At 36.1% G+C, this 18,238-nt stretch overlaps 1 protein-coding gene across 1 annotated transcript in view; it reads right to left on the bottom strand.

The window, feature by feature from the left end:
• The window catches only part of Scm (Polycomb protein Scm), an 89,024-nt gene extending 71,008 nt beyond the window's left edge, over window positions 1–18,016 (bottom strand). The window contains exons 1-3 of the mRNA XM_083138267.1: window positions 17,787–18,016; window positions 11,441–11,538; window positions 4,890–5,038 (exon numbers count right to left, since the gene is read on the bottom strand). Coding sequence (XP_082994393.1) covers window positions 4,890–5,038; window positions 11,441–11,468 — 177 coding nt within the window. The 5' untranslated portion in view covers window positions 11,469–11,538; window positions 17,787–18,016. The remainder of the gene's footprint in view (window positions 1–4,889; window positions 5,039–11,440; window positions 11,539–17,786) is intronic.
• Window positions 18,017–18,238: the final 222 nt, after the last annotated feature.

Genomic DNA, 18,238 nt, shown 5'->3' with positions numbered 1-18,238 from the left:
GAGGTAAAGAAAAAACGACGGATGCATCTCTTTGCAAGAGTTTCAGGATTGCTTCGAAAAGTGGAAAACACGTTTAGATGGGTGCATTGCATCAAATGAACAGTACTTTGAAAGAGATTAAATTTGTAACACCTAAAAATAAATACACAATTTCTTATTGCAAAATGTCAGTTTCATTTCGGTCTCCCCAAATAGTACTCATGTGGCCCCAGAGTAGGGATGGTGCGATGTGTGCCGAAGTGTTCAGCGAGAAACACCATTTCAGTAAACATGGAGTGTTGTTCGGTTGCACATCGCACCTGCATGTTTTTTTCTTCAAGGAAAATTCATATGCTCTCAATGAATTTATCCATTTCACTTGACATGGCTTACTCTGGTAAAGTTTTATAGTGCACATAAATGCATATTTGGGAGGTAGTGCATATTTTAGCTTAATGTGTATATAATTTGCATATATAGGGAGTATTTTTCATGTAATTGTTCATTTCAAATTTGCCTGCTTTGTTTTCCCCATTCTTTGTGGCAACATTAAAAAAATAACCTACTTCTGTCTGGTCATGAGCTAGTTGGGTCAAGGACATTACAAAACTAGTCTCATAGTGTTGCAGGTTCTCTGGTTGAGAAGAAAGAGAAAACCCTCCCTTTGATCAACCAATACATTTTTAAATTCCGCCAACAACACTGGGTTCCATTATTTGAGGATTATCTGTTAATGTGACATCTTGATAAATCTGTGAGTGTGTGCATGTTCTGCAAAAGTGACAATAAAAGAAGAAGTAACAGCATATTGCTCCACCGGTTGGTAGAAGGTAACTATGTAGCACTGCTGGCAAAATTATTTATTGTCAAGTATGCTCTAAACATGTAATGCATTTCAGGTATTTAGAGTAGTTTTCACAGCTTAAATGGAAATTTGCTGAAATGAAAATTTGCCATGCTCAAACAGAGCTTTCGTTTTTTGTAACAGAAAATATTTTTAGGCCTGGACTGTTATTTGAGTACAAAATCAGAAGACAGTAGAAAGTAAGGGAATCATGGTCAGATGATGAAGATATGCACTATGAGTGTATTTTATTCTTATATAAGACATAATAAAAAATTAGGGCTGAGCTGATACCGATACCATGGATATCGGTAAGTATCAGTTGATATTCTTGCACCGATACCATTGCTTTTGAGTCGCTAGAAGCGTGGCCAAAACCAAAACTTGTTCCCTTTCAAAGGTTTGTTCAGCTTTTCCAACTTACCTTTGGTTTTGAAAAAAATATATATATTGTGCATATGTTAAATGAACCTGTACTCAAGTTTCCATGAACAGCAAGTATGTGACACAAATATCCATACGGAGATAAGACTTGCGGTCAAGTATCTTGCAAATCAAGGGTAACGTGAAATTATTTCCATAGGAGTTCCTTCAAAGTCTACCAGGTTTTGTTCCCACAGATGCCATCTCGTGCAACAATAATTGCAATGAGGTCGTTGCAGGCAACGAGGCATCTGGTGTATTGTAGACATCTCTCTCTTTAAGATCCCCCGCAGTCAAAACAGTAATCGGCCATGTGAGTGATGCACGTGTCTCAGACATAGTACGTAGCATATTCCTGGAAATTCAAATACCTGTGCTAATACCCCTTTTCCTTTCCAACTTTAGACTTTTGTTGTCCCGACCTGCATAACTGGGTTTCAACAGGCATGTTGATGGCACTTACTTTCTGGAAAGCGTAGAGATGGGATTGGATTTCCTTCCACGCCAAGGGATAGTACTGAGCATTTAATACCTTTTTTAGAAATCATTTACCGATAGTATATTTATATCAAAAGCCAAGTCACGTCGGAATATCACTGTACTTAAGGCGAGGAGGGACAATTTCCCATAGGTCTTTCTCGCTGGGGCAGCTGCTGATCACTGTTGCCAACTTCGCTTTTTTGGAGCCAGATCTGGCTCTTTCGTGCGCTCGTTTGACTGTGAACTGTGGCACCCGCCCTCTGCCCCACTATGATGCCACCACTGGCTCCCGCCCAAACTTTTGCCATGAGTGTACATTTTGCACGTGATGTGATATTTGTATAGCTATAGGCTGCATCTCCCACCTCTTCTTTCCTCCCCATGTATTTTTATATATAGCGCTGTGGCTAAGATGAAGATGACAATTTTGTTATCCGGGAACCCTTTATTTTCGATTTTATATTAACTTCATTGGATTATTGAGATGGGTGATGCCGCCAAATCTAGACAGTGAAAAACTAAGAATAAATTGCCATCACTTTAAAGCTAACGGTAATAGCAGCACCCCCACCCCTCTGACAACTAAAATTACCCTAGTAGGCACTTTATGCAGCCTTCGTTAATCTAGCTCCTTGAAAGTCCTCTTTAGCTATATTAATGGTGAAATTTAGCTCTATTATGTACATCAGGTTTGGCAACACTGCCAGGATGGCCGTAGGAGGCAAGGAGAAATGCACTAGGCTTATGGGACCATTATTTTATTCGTTCTCTCGGGAATATCAAACATCCGATGACGTAGAAGAGTACATGGACGGAAAAAGGACACGTTGAACTATGTCATAGTAGTAGGAAAAGTCGAAACTCCCATTTGATGAGCCGTAACTTGAAGTTGATGTCCCATAAGGAATACATGGGATTCGATAAATACTAATTCATCATATTTTTCAAAAATCGTATAAGGCTTAATAATCAACTTAGGAAACCGCTTCCACTTACCACATGGGGAGAAATTCATACTCTTCATTTCTGGCGGAGATCTTTTTAGTAGCATTGCTCATTCCGACGATATTGGAATAAATGCATGCCTAGTGCGTAATTGTCCCTCTTCGCCTTAAATCGATCGCCTGATATAGAATCAAGAGACTGGTAAGTTCATTCTCTCCTTAAATTTCGTTTACTAATTTTTATTCTTTTTGATAAAGGACAAAAGAGAGATGAGATTGGTTTCACATTACAGCTTTACTGTTAGTTTTAGACGTTGTGTCCGGGGCTGATAAATCGCCAATTATTCTTGTGTTCACGGATGATTTAAGTGTTAGTTTTGGAATAGTATCCCTTAAGAGGAGGTTGGGGAAGGATGACGCCACGATTGCCTCACTCTTAGCTGCACTTAATATTTCTCTCATATTTGAAACATCTGATCGATTTTCACTTATCTAAAAAAAGACTGTGAAGTTGAGATGCATCGTTGGTGGGTTCATTTATTCATCACCCCGACGTCAGAAATGCATACGTATAAAATGTAAATAATAATTACACGCACACATACATACATCTCTCTCTACTCTTGAAGTAGTGACATATCGTCACGAAAATTTGAAGTTTTTTCTGCATCTGGTGAGTGTTTCGATTTTGAGTTCTTTCTTTCTTTTATAAAATTTACTATTTGTTCTATCGCATTCGCCTTTATATAACTTGGGGCAATCACCGTATAGTGGTGGATTGCCTTGATCGATGGGCGCATTTCACTGCAACCAGTTGTGATGAAAATTCTCCTTGATTTTGAGTTCTTTCTTTTTCTATTTCTTAAATATACTATTTGTATTATCGTTTTGATACTATGTATTCGCCTTTATATAACTTGGGCCAATCACCGTATAGTGGCAGTTTTTTTGACTTGATCGATGAGTGCATATCTGATGACGTCACTGCGGCCAGTTGTGATGAAAATTCTCCTTGATTTTGAGTTCTTTCTTTTTTTTAAAATATACTATTTGTATTATCGTTTTGATACTACGTATTCGCCTTTATATAACTTGGGACAATCTGGTATCAGTGGGCGTTTGTCCAGATCGATGGGCAAATTTCTGATGGAGTTTCTGGTCAGTTGTGATAAACTTCTCCTTGACCTTGAGTTTTCTTCTTTTTTTAAAAAAAATACTATTTGTATTATCGTTTTGATACTATGTATTCGCCATTACATAACTTGGGGCAATCAGCGACAAGTGGTGGTTTGCCCAGATCGATGAGTGCTACCGGATGGGAGCTAGCCAAACTTTGAAAAAAAAAAAAAAAAGAAGAAGAAGAAGAAGTAGTTCTCTGTCTGTTGCTTCCAAAAATGGGTACACATCGACATGTTGACCTTACCGAATGAAAGCCTTGGAAATTCTGAATAAAACGAGCCCTCATTAGCATTTATTGTGTTATTACAACTATTTTAAAAAAACATTTTCCAAAATGTTACATTTTGCTTTAAATTAGGCCCGTCCTTGGGGAATTTCCATGCATGACGAATATTTTGTCATCCGCCTCGAAAGGGTTAAGTACAATTAGTCACAACATAAAAAAAATATAAAAACACAACTGTATTTCCAGATGCTGTGCTACTGTATCGTGCAGGGCCCACTCTGAAAGGAGGTGAATGACATATGGAAAAACCTTGTGGTGTATTTTATGTAACCTTGAAGCAAAAATACATAGGTAGTTTAAACCACCAAACAATGGGTTTTATCAAATTATTCACCTACTCTCTTGTAACGTATGACAAAGTCACTTTCATTTGAAGATAAAAATAATTTTTAGGTCATCAACTTCCGAGCCCTAGTAATGAGGAAGATGACAGCAGGGATGAAGAACATGTCGGTGATTTACATTGTATCTAAAGATAATAATTTTTTCTCTGTACAGTTTTTATTTGCAATCAATTTTGCCACCTGTTTGGTACCTTCGTCCAACAAAGTTACACGACAGGTGGCAAAATATTCACAGAAAGACATTTAAAAATTACTTAAAGGATTTACCAATCTAATATTATTGCTGGATTTTCAATGGAATCAGGTGTAATCCTTCATGTAGAACATGTTCTTTGTTGGTTCATGTTCTTGTCTTTTTACTTAGCATAAATTTTACACAGGTACAATATCATAAAACAGCTTACACTTACCTTCATGTATGCTTTGCGAAATTCTGATAGACAAGTCTCCGAACAAAATTCCTTCTTCCCGTGTTGAGTGGGTAGAACATACTTCAACAACTGCTTATTCTCTGCACACCACGTACATGATGATCTATTTTTGGGAGGTCGTCCTGGACCTTTAGGAAGAGAAGGATAAAGTTAATAGGAGGATAGCAGACTGGGCACGATACCTTGTATTATTTAAGATTGATGGCACATTCTAGTGTGGCCGGAAAGTCCCGTCACACTCTACTTTACCCGATTGTACAAATATGTTTGCCACGAATATAAAAGATCCTCTTCAACGAGAGACTGGCACCACTGACTACCATGCTTCCCGTGGCATAAAAAAACCGGGAACATTCCAGGTGTCATGATGGCAGACAAGTGCTTTCACTGTCGACGAGCGTGTAGGTCCAATAACGTCGAATCACCGGAAAAACAATGGAGAAATCATGAACGAGGAGTGTGTGATTTATCGCAGCTCACACAACCAGATTGTCGTTTTCTCTGTGAAGGAACATCATTATGTTTTAAGGAAATTGAGCACAATCCACCTCATGTTATGGTTTGGGCAGAGATGACAGCGGAATACCTGCTTGGTCCTTCTTACCTTGCTGGCTCTGTTATCTGAGAATAACCAATGAGTGGTGGTGGTGATGGGAAAAGGAATCATTGACACAGTTTGGTTTCAAAACAGCAACACATGAGTGCATTTCGCTTTGATTATCCGCAGATGCCTGGACGAAATGTTCCTAAATTGCTGGATCGGACGTGGGTCAGCAGAATCTCCGGCTCCATTGCCTTGACCTGCAAGAAGCCCTGATGTCAGAACACCTGACAATGCACTCTGGGATCTTGTGAAAGAAGAGATTCAGAAATGCCGATACTCCGACAATGAGCATGTGAAAGGTGCAGTTTCCCATGATATGCTGCTGTGGATGAACAATCGAACATGGAGACACATAAGGCTATGCTACAAACATGGAGGATCCAACACGGACATTTTGTATCCATAGGAGGCAAACTGTGTACATCTACACATAATTCAAATTTAGTGTAAGGGGACTTTCTGGCCACCCTGTTGGAACACCTACAGTAGATAAGATTTTAGGCTGTACATTTGTATATCCAAAAAGTTAAACACAGATTCAAGTCAAGTTAAAAAAGATGCATAAACTAGGAGACAAAGTGAGTGCAAATTTTTGCAACTATCAACTCTATATTTGTACGAAAATATAATGAATGCTTGTTATGAAATTGGGAAATTGTCTTACATCAGATCAGAAATAGAAAACAAAAGCCAAACAGGAGGAGAATGAATAACTTTGGAAGATATACATCCTGCAAACAAATAGTGGTATAACATGATCTGTTTCATTAGTGGCAGGATCATCCATGAAAGGAATGGAAACGGGGGACAAAAATGGTTTCAAGATAAAATAAAAAATTATTAAACAAAATATTTGTAGATAGCAACTACTTCTATCTATCTTTACACAAAAAAGAAGAATAAAAAAGTAAATGAGACAAGGGTAAAGCCAATCCCCGTACCATAAAGTCATGAGGGTATCAACATAACATCCATGCATTCTCAAAACAATGCACTGGCTGCACTTTTGAAGACTCAATTTTCAATGCACACGCATTACAAAAAGGTCCTATATTTCCACTTTTGATATTTTATGTTGCATTTCTATTTTTTGGGTTAATTATGAAGATAAGTTTGAATGATGAAGTGGATGTCATAATCAGATGATGAAGAGCAAGGTTTCATGATATTGTTGTCCTTTACCATGTCATTCTAACATGAAATAACATAAAAACTTGCCACAAAATTCCCAAAACACACTGAAACCCAGATTTTACATTTTTGCACAATCTTCTTGGTCCCAACACAGCAAAATGTTAAGAAATGTTCCTCGATTTTACATTTTCCTGCATTTTAAGTTTTACAGGTTGGTCTCCTGAGAAACGTAAAATCAAGGTTCCACTGTAGTTTGATGCGAAAATAAAACAAGTGGAAGAAAGTTGGCAGGTCATTAACACAATTATATGATCTGTTCATACGAACAACACACAGGTTGGAAATTGTACCTTTCCTGGCAACGTGATTCTAACGAGTGTTCTCGGGTTACCAGCCAGGTTAAGTCTATGTTGGCTTTGAACGTTTCGAGCGCATACATTCCTCTCATCATCAGTTAATATAGAATTGGAGACCAGTGTAGGGTTAAATATATGACAATTATGGTGCGGAGCAGAATTTGCATTTGTTCATATGAACAGATCATGTAATTGTCTTAATAACCTGCCATTTGCATAGTTTGTAGTTACCAGGTTGCCTTCTGAGGTCATCCATAGCTTTCTATTGTCCATCTATGCAATTATAAATGAATGAAGTGCTTCCATGTTTTTTGCATGTTACAAAATAACTGTTTGTTAGGACTGTATGTAGAGCATGTGTGAAGAACCAAAAATGCACTAACCTTTAATGTGAGGGTAGATTTTGGAACTATGTTCGACCATCAGCACACGTCAGCAATTAACATGCCAATCTTTGAAAATTAACATTCTTCAGTCCTGTATACATATGAAGGTATGACATACTTGAATTACACAACATTGTTACTCTCATTGACAAGCAAAGTTTGAAAAAGTCATTTTCTCTTCCATGCCCCATATTATTATAGGAAAGATTTATAAAACTTCTAAACTGTTGGATCCATTGGAAAAATTTAAATTCTAAACATACGAATGATTAAAAAGCAACATCCGACAATTAAGGGTCCAGTGGGGCAAAAGCCCAAAGTTCGATATTTTCTGTAATTATGCAAAATTTCCGAACGCAGTAATTTCAGTTTTATTTCCAGGCAAAACTGTTTATTTCAGGTTATTTTTAAAAATATGTATTTTAAAAATTAAATACATTTTCCCCTGGTAGTAATGTATTGTTAACATTCAATCTGTATTGCTTTATACCCTGTCCCATCTATATCTGGAGCAGGCGAACGAGAATTAAGTCTGCACGAGAAGTGATGCGAAACAGCCCCACCAGTGAGCATGTGAGAGAAAACTGGATTGCATGGAAAGGGGGGGGGGATAAGCAACTACAGCTACAGCCTTTGCAGGAGTGTGTACTGCTTCATTCTGCTCACTCAATTTCCTCCCCTTCTCTAATATTATGCGCAGACTTGCTCCAGAGATAACTGGGTCAGGGTATAGTTGACTAACTCAAAAACTAAAACTATTTAATATTTCTGTTAACATATTCTCTTGTAAAATATTTGTCCAATAGTTTGATCCTACTAATCCAGGAGGGCGAAATAGTTAATGTTGTTGCTTTGTGATCAGTTTTCAGGGTTGCATTCCATGAGGAGAGACATACTTTGGTGTCTCCAACACTCATACTACCAGGTGGGGGGGTTACAAAATAGTTATAACCAGTGCTTTTTTTTTCTGGCAGTCAACAACGGTGCTCTATACTGGAACCTTATTATAGGTGAGGACTAATAATATTCTATTTTAACAAGAGAAATGCCTACGATGCCAGAGGGAGGCCCCGGATTCGAATACCGGCCTAAGCATGGGTATTCTTTGTTATGTCCCTTGATCAATTTCATCATATCATCACTGATACTCATCTTCGTGATTAGCCAAATGTGGCAGAAAAGGGAAGTAAAATACACCAAATGAATCAATCAAACAAGAGAAATGCACATGTGTGTGTATATATGCAGGGTGTTTCTGTGACAGTGTTACAGACTTGCAGGGATGATGGAAGGGAACAAACGCAACAAAATGAGATAGGGAACCCTGGTACGGAAATACCCCAGTCAAAAATATATTTCAATGCATCATCGTTTGTGAACATAACACAATTTTGAGTAGTTGTTATGATGAACACAAATTATAAATTTGCCATATTTAATTGTCTGTCTGATTTTGTCCAAAAGGAATACCTTATATATCCTCTAAAATATCTGGCTGTTGTGAAAATGGCAGTTCCCATGGTCAAAACATTAATGACCGACCCCAAATTAGGTCCTCAACGCTCCCCAAACATGCAACTATATTTCAAAACATTTATTGTCAAACTATAGCTTAAGTGATGCCCTAAAATTCTTGAAACTGTTTCTCAAAAATGTAGTTTAGGCATTTGAAAGTGTCAGCAGAATTTGGAATCTACCGCAGCATGTGAAAAATCCAGTTTTCATCTACAATCTTGAAATGATTTGAACAAATGCAAATGCAAAACAAAATCATTCCCGAGGTGTATCTAGTTGTGATAAATTTTAGCTAAAAACATCTAAATTTGCCGCAGTTACCATGGTCCCAAAATTAGCAACTTATACCACCCTTCCTAAAACACACACTATATTAGTTTTTATTAAAAACTTAAAGCTCAAGTGATGCCATAACATTGCTGAGGCTACGAAAATATAACCTAGTCAAATATGTGCATTATCTACTATCTTTAAGCATGATGACTAATTTTTCTCAAATACAATGTGACCAATCCTTCATGTTATCTTGCAACTATAAAAATTCTCAAAAATTTTATCATAAATACACGGTTTGTGATTTTACTGCATTCTTCTCCTAAGATATGAAATATTATTTTAAAAGTTTTATTGCAAAATTGCGGACCAATGAAATCTCTACAATGACTCAGTTTAATTCCTTTTCCTCCGAAAATTTAGGGCTAGCATAGAGTCTGCAACACTGGGAAAATCAGTTTTTCATCCATCATCTCGAAACACATTGTCCTATTTTGCTCACAAGTTTTCTAGCTGCAGAAATAATTTTACATAAATGATTCTAAATTACAACAGTTATCATGGCCACTAAATAGATGACTTATCGCTCTCTGCCCATCCACCCATGCTCCTCCTAAATCATGCATCATATTTTGATAATTTTACTGTCAAATTATAGTGCAAGGACATAATCCTCTTGTAAGTTTCATGAACAAAGGTCAGAACTATAGTCTATTCAAAGGTTTGAAAATGTCAAAAATGATCAAAATATGAAAGTATTCATTTGCACTGTATTTACTTGAGTACTCTACACCCTGAAAAGAAGGAAGAAAAAATACAAAAAAAAATAATTCTGGTAGATCATGAAGGTGCATTACTTACATGGGTATCGAGCTCCTAACCAGACATCAATAACATTGCATAGGCCAGCAACCCATTATGATGACAAAAATTATTTAAAGTGTGTTTCCATTTAATTATGCCACAATTAACGACATTTCAATAACATGTATTCAATTCTCCCCTGTAATGCTTAATCATGCAAAAAATTATTGTATCAACTGATCATCACAGTTGACACTATGATGTGCCAATATGATTTCCCCTGATAACCAAAGTGCTGCATCAATGAATGCAAACTTGTTTCTGTTAAAATTCCATTTCTAGCTTGATTTGAGGAAAATAGCCTGAAAAAAAACCACTATGACTTGTTCTACATCCATTATTTTTTTATTTTTAATATTACAAGCTCTGCTAAGCCTCTTCTTTCAAGTCTTCCAAAAAAATTTGACAGCCGTAGAACCTCACAAGCATTTGAGGCGATAATTTACACCAATTTCTGGAAAAAAAAAAAATGTGGGGAAAACTGTGCTGTGCCCACCCGGGCCAATCCTGTCCAGCACCCGTGGACTGATGGTAGAAGCAACACTCCCGACATTGTCCGAAGCATTTCATATAATGTTATTATTTTTTTACTCAAGAAGTACTACTCAGTCTGATTTCAATGAAATTTTGCACGGTTGAGCGAATGTACACAGTGGCCATATGGCAATTTAAAAGAAAATCAACTTCCATCTTCTTCCTTTAACACTAATTATTAGGAGGCGCAATCTATAAATTTTACCTTCACTTAAAGTACTGTTTTAAAGAAAGAAAAAAAAAAACAAATTTCATCTCTCTACAACAATTAGTTGTCGAGCTATGAGTTTTTTCTACTTCGCGGCAATTTTGAAAACCGCATGCTTGAAAACCCACTGGTTTCAATGAGAATACAGCATTTGAGGCTCGGTCTGCTAAAGGTGAAAGTATACCATGAAAGACTGTTGTGTTTACCTATCAACAAATCAAACCTCACATAACTTATGTGAATATGAATTCTTTTTTTTTTTTTTTTACTAATATCAAAATATGTACCTGTTAAATTACAAATGCTGAACAAACAAAATGTCAGGAACCTCCCTTTACTACTTAAAAGTAAATAAAAGAATAGTTTGAAGCCAGAACAGCAACTTCACTCTTGCTTTTATGTTACCTGGCAGGAAAAACATCAGTGGAAATCATGATTTTGCACAGAAATAGGACAATCTTTACAAAAACTATTTCCAAATAGAAAATTATATTTTTCTTATAACGAAATAGTGAATATGTACATGAAGAATAAATTATTATGTAACATCGATTTACCATCCTACTCAGTCTTTACAATAAGTGGAACTATTTACAAAAATAGGTACCACCTATTTAACCATTGCATATAGTTAGTTAATATATTAATGTTGTTACCTCTCCCCCTTCCTGGGGCACTGGACATCAAGTGTTGGCAGTATTCCTCACAGAAAATGGCAGCAGGTTGGTGTACTCATCAACTCAACAATGTAGAGCTGAAAATTCAAGAACAGGATAAGAAAATCAGAAACAATGATTTGATACCAGTAAGATATGTAAAGCAACCATCACAACATATTTATACCATTAAGGGAAAATTCACAACAAAGCGACAAATCAAATGCAGGCTTGTGTGGCCTGAAATTACATTCACATTCATTCCTACTACTTTCAGATACTTACTGTTACTTTTATAAATGGAAAATCACATGTCTATCGCACATGCTTGCATTAGACATTATTAAAGGTTTCCTTTTCAACATTAATAGCTACTTTTCCAGGTACCAATCTGTTATAGGGAAAACACATTTCACTCGTCCATTTAGTCTTTTTTTATATTCGTACTTACCTATTATGCATTGTGAAACATTATTTCAGGTGGGATTTTGCTTTCTTCAGTGAAATAATTGTAATTTTTCACATTACGAGTATTTATTGTTCGTTGCTATTTCGCTTCTGTTACACGCAATATGGCGGGCAAATCTTGACTAGCGTTTTCTATCATCTGTGGGTATGCAGTATTTGGTAACACTTTCATGTAGGCGAGACGGATTTCTTACTTTTTACAGGAGAAAGTACTAACGCGAATCATTTTCTGTAGCGTTGTGGAAGTTCGTGAATGTAGTTTTGATCCATTTTAATGCGAATGCATGTGGTTTTCTGCGAAAATCTATGTCCGACACGCAGTTGCTGTTGCCGCCATTTGCTTTCTTCATGAGAGCACAATGTTCCGTGTGGGTCATTCCATGCCAAACCATCCAATTGTGGTTGCATGACCATTTTAGAAAAATTTCATTTTTAGTACATACGATATCAAAACCAATGTTCAAAAAAAATTATTGTCTTTAGTTCTTCTGGGGCAGCCATTTTTCAAACACGGCGCATGGCTTTTTTTGCTCATGTAGCAGTATACAGAAACCTTAATTTCTCAAAAACCATTAAAGCTAGAGACCTGAAACAAAATTCATTTTGAAGCTAATGAAGTAAAGTTCCTATGATATTCAGGTATGTTTTGCTTGAAATTGCATCGTAAGCACGAAAATTATGGTGGAAAATGGGGTTTAGTTAAAAAATTGTATTTTTAAGCCCGATTTTTTTAATGAAGGGGTGTCTGTAAATAAAATATCAGTGCCTAGAAATGCACCCGTTTTTTACAGCATGGGCTCAAACATGGCCATTCATTGAATTTTGACAGTTTTCGGGCTTAAATATCTCAGATGGGTCCCCTTTAAAAATTCTGAAATTTGGCACATAGGAAGCCCTTCATGAACCTAACTCACAGTAAAAATCTCAACTTTTAGATTCAACTCGTTTTGGTCAATATGAGGTAACGTATGTCACCTAATTTCTGACGTTGCAAAGTAAGGTTAAACTACATTCCATACTTAGAATAATGAAGTCTTTTCTTTTTCATTTTTAAATTTGGGTTAAATAAAGCCTCAGAAAATATAGTAACATAAGGTTTTAATACTTGACTTACCATAAATTGAAATTACAAGGTATGACAATTGAAAATCTGCGAAATTACATTGCAAAAGGTTTAATTTATTAAGTACCCACGACTAGTTGGTATTGTAAGCTTCAGTTTCCTATTCATTCCCTTTGTTAAATCAGGCAGGATTCTTTGTTCTTTCACTAAGTTCCTAAGTAAATTATCAGAAAAATTCAGTCCATCACATATTTTTTCTTGACCAAGTCGTATCAATCAAACTGATGATTCTGACCTTTTCAACATTAGTTTTTTGCTCATTTACATTTTTCTTCTTATAATTTCAATTATATGATTGTACTGGGCACGCAAAGGATTGTCACACTTGCTTTTCTTTTCTTCAGTTTTAATACTTAGTGAAAAGCAACTTTCCAGTTTCCTTTGCACTCCTTGTAGGATGTGAATAGTTTTTCGAGCAGAATCACTTTATTGTTTTTCTGCAATCAGCCTCCTCAGTTTTGAAACAGGATATGCATAAAAAACAGAACAGACTTCATGAATTTCATTTAGTTTTCTTTGGTTTGGAACAAAGACATGATTTCAATTCTGGCATTTAAGTGAGTCACTTTCTCCACATATGAAACTTTTACTCCAACATATCAGGCATATTGATTAACTGGTATAAGGCTGACACTTTTTTCTGCCTTACCTTACTTAACCTTTTCTTTAAGTGATACTTCTGAAAATCACAACATACTTTACCATATAAAAAGCTATATTTAATGGTATTTGCATATTGTCTCTAAGCCATACACCTGTAGTCTTGACCTAAGAAGTGTTATCATTTTCACTGACTTTGTTAAGATTAGTTAGGTCTTTGGGAACCTTACCAAAAGGGTATTTATGACAGTCCTCTCCAGTTAAAAATATTACAGAACACTCCATTTCCTGTCACAGATAACGAACACACAAGGCACTACTCTCGGCCCATTAGGCAAAGGAAGAATGACAGCAGATATTGTACATGCACAGAACAATTCCAGACTTGTCTCACATCCTATCAAAACATGTCTCTGAATCTTCTGCTGTGCATGACTCACATCTATTTCAACGAATGTCTTTTCTTGGAAGAAAAAAAAGTGGAAAATAAAGGAAACAAAAGATAATATATTCTACCAGCTTTGACACTCCAAAATAGCCTACTTACCATGGAGTGCCCAAAGAGGGGTTGGTGGAGGTCATAACACAATACCTTTGGCCTAGTATTCCATAAACAATTACGTCAAAGTCAGGATAATGTGGCAAAAACAGGGCTGTATACTAAAACAGTATATGTAACCCCCTCCCTTTTGAAATTCCTGGGCATGCCACTGCCTATCTTAAGCTGCATGTACTGCTACATTGATAAAAATATGGGGGAAGCTCGGTTTTGGAGCTGACAATACCAACTGGTCCTGGGTACCTAATAAATCAAACCTTTTGCAATGAAATTTCGCAGATTTTCAATTGTCATACCTTGTAATTTCAATTTATGGTAAGTCAAGTATTAAAACCTTATGTTACTATATTTTCTGAGGCTTTATGTTACCCAAATTTAAAAATGAAAAAGAAAAGACTTCATTATTCTAAGTATGGAATGTAGTTTAACCTTACTTTGCAACGTCAGAAATTAGGTGTCGTAAGTTACCTGATATTGACCAAAATGAGTTGAATCTAAAAGTTGAGATTTTTACTGTGAGTTAGGTTCATGAAGGGCTTCCTATGTGCCAAATTTCAGAATTTTTAAAGGGGACCCATCTGAGATATTTAAGCCCAAAAACTGTCAAAATTCAATGAATGGCCATGTTTCAGCCCATGCTGTAAAAAAGGGGTGAATTTCTAGGCACTGATATTTTATTTACGGACACCCTGCAGGTACGTCTATGCATGAAAAAAAAATCAAGGCTTAGACTAAACCCCTTCATTAAAAAAAATCGGGCTTAAAAATACAATTTTTTAACTATCGTTACCCCATTTTCCACCATACTTTTCGTACTTACGGTGCAATTTCAAGCAAAACATACCTGAATATCATAGGAAGTATACTTCATTAGCTACAAAATGAATTTTGTTTCAGGTCTCTAGCTTTAATGGTTTTTGAGAAATTAAGGTTTCTATATACTGCTACATAAGCAAAAAAAGCCAAGCGCCATGTTGGAAATACGGCTGCCCCAGAAGAACTAAAGACAATATTTTTTTAACATTAGTTTTGATATCTAGAAACATGTACAAACGCATGTACTAAAAATGAAATTTTTCTATTTTTAAAAAATTGGTTGATTTGACAAGGAATGACCCGTGTGTTAGATGACGTAAACCTCGTAGTTAGTGTTTCAAACCACGCCGTGTTAATCGCTGGAAGATGACGTGTTGATGCGCCATGAAGTTGTTGCCAGGTGAAGATGATGCCGTTGAATTTTTAATTCAACACGGAATCGTGAATAAAGAAGTGTAATGCTGTATACGATGTTGTCCGTATATGCTACATTGAATGAAATGAGCGCTAATGGAACCTAAAATAACAGGCCGAACCAAACATCATAGGCATACCTTGTCCCCGTGATGGTTCGTGGGGCTAACGTCAATGGTTTAATAATTACTCTTTATGTCAAACATTGAACTTTTTTCGTGAAAAAATCCAGGCACGAAAGTAGGTATTCTTCGGTAAACAAGGTTGCAACACTGGATGAGTTATCGTAATTAACTTACTGCAAAGGTCAAAAATACCAGAAGTCGTAAAACAAAAAATGGCCACTATTTTTAAACAAAGTCAAGTTTTAGATAAATAAAGCCTGCTTTGAACTACCCCATTATATACGAGTTAGAACAGTAAAAATATGAAAATTTTAAAAAATGTTTAAGCAATCAGTGCTCCACCATTCGGAATAGACTGATCCACATGCATCCTGGACAAAAACTCTGATCTTCATACAATTTCTGTGAGCTAAAAGTAGACAAACATCATAGTAATGGAGTAATTCTTGAAGCTTTCCTGGCAGCGAATGATGAAGAACATTTCCCAGGATATCAGCCAGGTGATTTCTGGAAGTCTATCCGGAAATCCTGAGAAAACTTCTTCATCATAGTAATGCTTATCCCATGTCTTCAACATTTCTAACAATATCAAGTGGACTCGTATTAGTGGTAATTTGTCAGTGTTTTAGGACCATTTCTCAAAAATATAACTGTACCAGTGGAAGCAATGGTTCATACATTGAACACTGAAACCTGTGATTTTGTATGATGCATACCTTTCTGATATTATAACATTATGCTGTGAAATAATTTTCATATTGGTAAAACGTAGGTTTCCCTATCAAACAATTACCTGAAGTGGAGGGTCTTTTTCATCACATCTAATTACTTTTTTAAAAGATTTCTGAGCAGGTAAGAGTGATAACACTGTTATTTCCTGTTAGGACCATCAGTTTTCTCTCCAACCAAAGCTAAGTACCAGTTAGATATGCCAGAGCCACATCTAACTTGTTTATTTTCAAATAAAAATCATTTCTGCTTACCTCATATGCATAGCGGAACATTTTTCAACTTTGGATCACTTTTTTTCTATGAAAAAAGCGTTATTTTTAACATTATAATTATTTATTGGTCGTTGCTAATTCGGCGGGCAAATCTTGACTCACGTTGTCTATCGTCAGCTGATGTGCAGTGTTTCCAAACTTATGAACCGATAAATGCCGCACAAACTATTCACAAAAGGTTTTTAAGCGAAAATTGATCCATGTACTTTCTCGTCTTTTCTCCTGTAAATTTCATAAAATGTGTTTCCGGTTTATCTAATCGTTACCGCTAAATCATCACAGTACTCCACATAGTTTCCGAGATATGGCATATTTTGTCTCTATGGTGAGTTTGTCGATTCACCGGCAACGTTTTTTGAACCATCCTCAAAGTAAATGAGCATTGTTTGGATTACAAAAAAAGTTACTTGCGTAGAAAAAAGATCAACTTAAATATCACCTTACGCAAGCATGCGTGCTTCACATGGACAATGTAATTTCCTTTGACAAGTGACTGTAAGTATCGAAGACTAGTGGGAATTAATGTAAATGTAAATCGAAACCTTAGTAGCATGCAATTAGGCACTTTACTTTAATGCTAACATAACCAAACCTGGCCGGCCTAACCTAACTACAAAAGCATACAATGAACAAAATCTTAAGTAATCGCTAAAACTCTGCAGTATGTGTTAACGGAAGCAAATCGAAATCTAACCATGTTAAAATTGCTTTCACAGCATGATGAAATCGCAATAAAACAAAAGAAACTTGGGCCGAACTTTGTCTCTTTCGATTGGGTGATTTCACGTGTATTGGCCCTACTAGTACTATACTGTATAGTAGCTACTCATTCACCGACGTGCATGCATTCACAACTTCCAGCCCATCCCCCTAGCATACCGGTTTCTTCAAAATATTTTCGAAATGTTAGTTTTTCAATTAAATAAATCATGTGCCTCTTATAATTTTGACTTTAAACTTACTTCACTTATCACCAATACTTCCCATCGAACACCTAATATCGGTGTTGAATGTCGAACATTCTTAAAACTATCATGGTATAAATATATCGGTGAAACAAAAATTAAATGCATACACTTAGCACTAAGAGAAATTAAGTCGCCATTAATGTATTTTACAAATGACAGAAATATCAAAATTATGAGCTCCAGTAAAAATAAAAAAATATATTGAACTGAGGCTAAATAAAGTTGTCAAAATAAGTATAAGTATACAAATGTAAGTAACACTCACTCACCCTACATTATCCAATAAAGTACAGAAATTCGGTGTTCTCGCACCATCAGCTTTCACAGTACAAAGATGCAATTACTTTTGGATACTCTCAATAGCTTTACTTCAAACTGAAAAACATGTAGAAACTTTCGCCACCAAACACAAACATTGTAAGAAAATTCCACAACATTTCAGCCATTGTGCCGCTTTGCGACGGAGCACGACATTCCAAATACCGATACAGTGTTGCCACATAGATTTACTTTACTCATAAGTCATAATGCGGCAACTCTGGTAAATATGCATGCTGTTTCCACTCTATCTCGAAGTGTCTTTTCGATATCCCTTTAGCTGTAGGGGTGAGCGGGAAATTTTTTAAATCCCGGCATTCGGGACTGGAAAAATTCGCAATTTCCCGACATTAAATGTTCGAAATTTCCCGAAGATCAGAAAATCTCGAATTCTACATATCAT

This window comes from Lepisma saccharinum, chromosome 16 (genome assembly GCF_977018435.1).
Source record: "Lepisma saccharinum chromosome 16, izLepSacc3.1, whole genome shotgun sequence".
Classification (NCBI taxonomy): Eukaryota; Metazoa; Arthropoda; class Insecta; order Zygentoma; family Lepismatidae; genus Lepisma; species Lepisma saccharinum.
The sequence above is the reverse complement of the archived record's forward strand: the minus strand, read 5'-3'. Positions and strand labels throughout refer to the sequence as shown.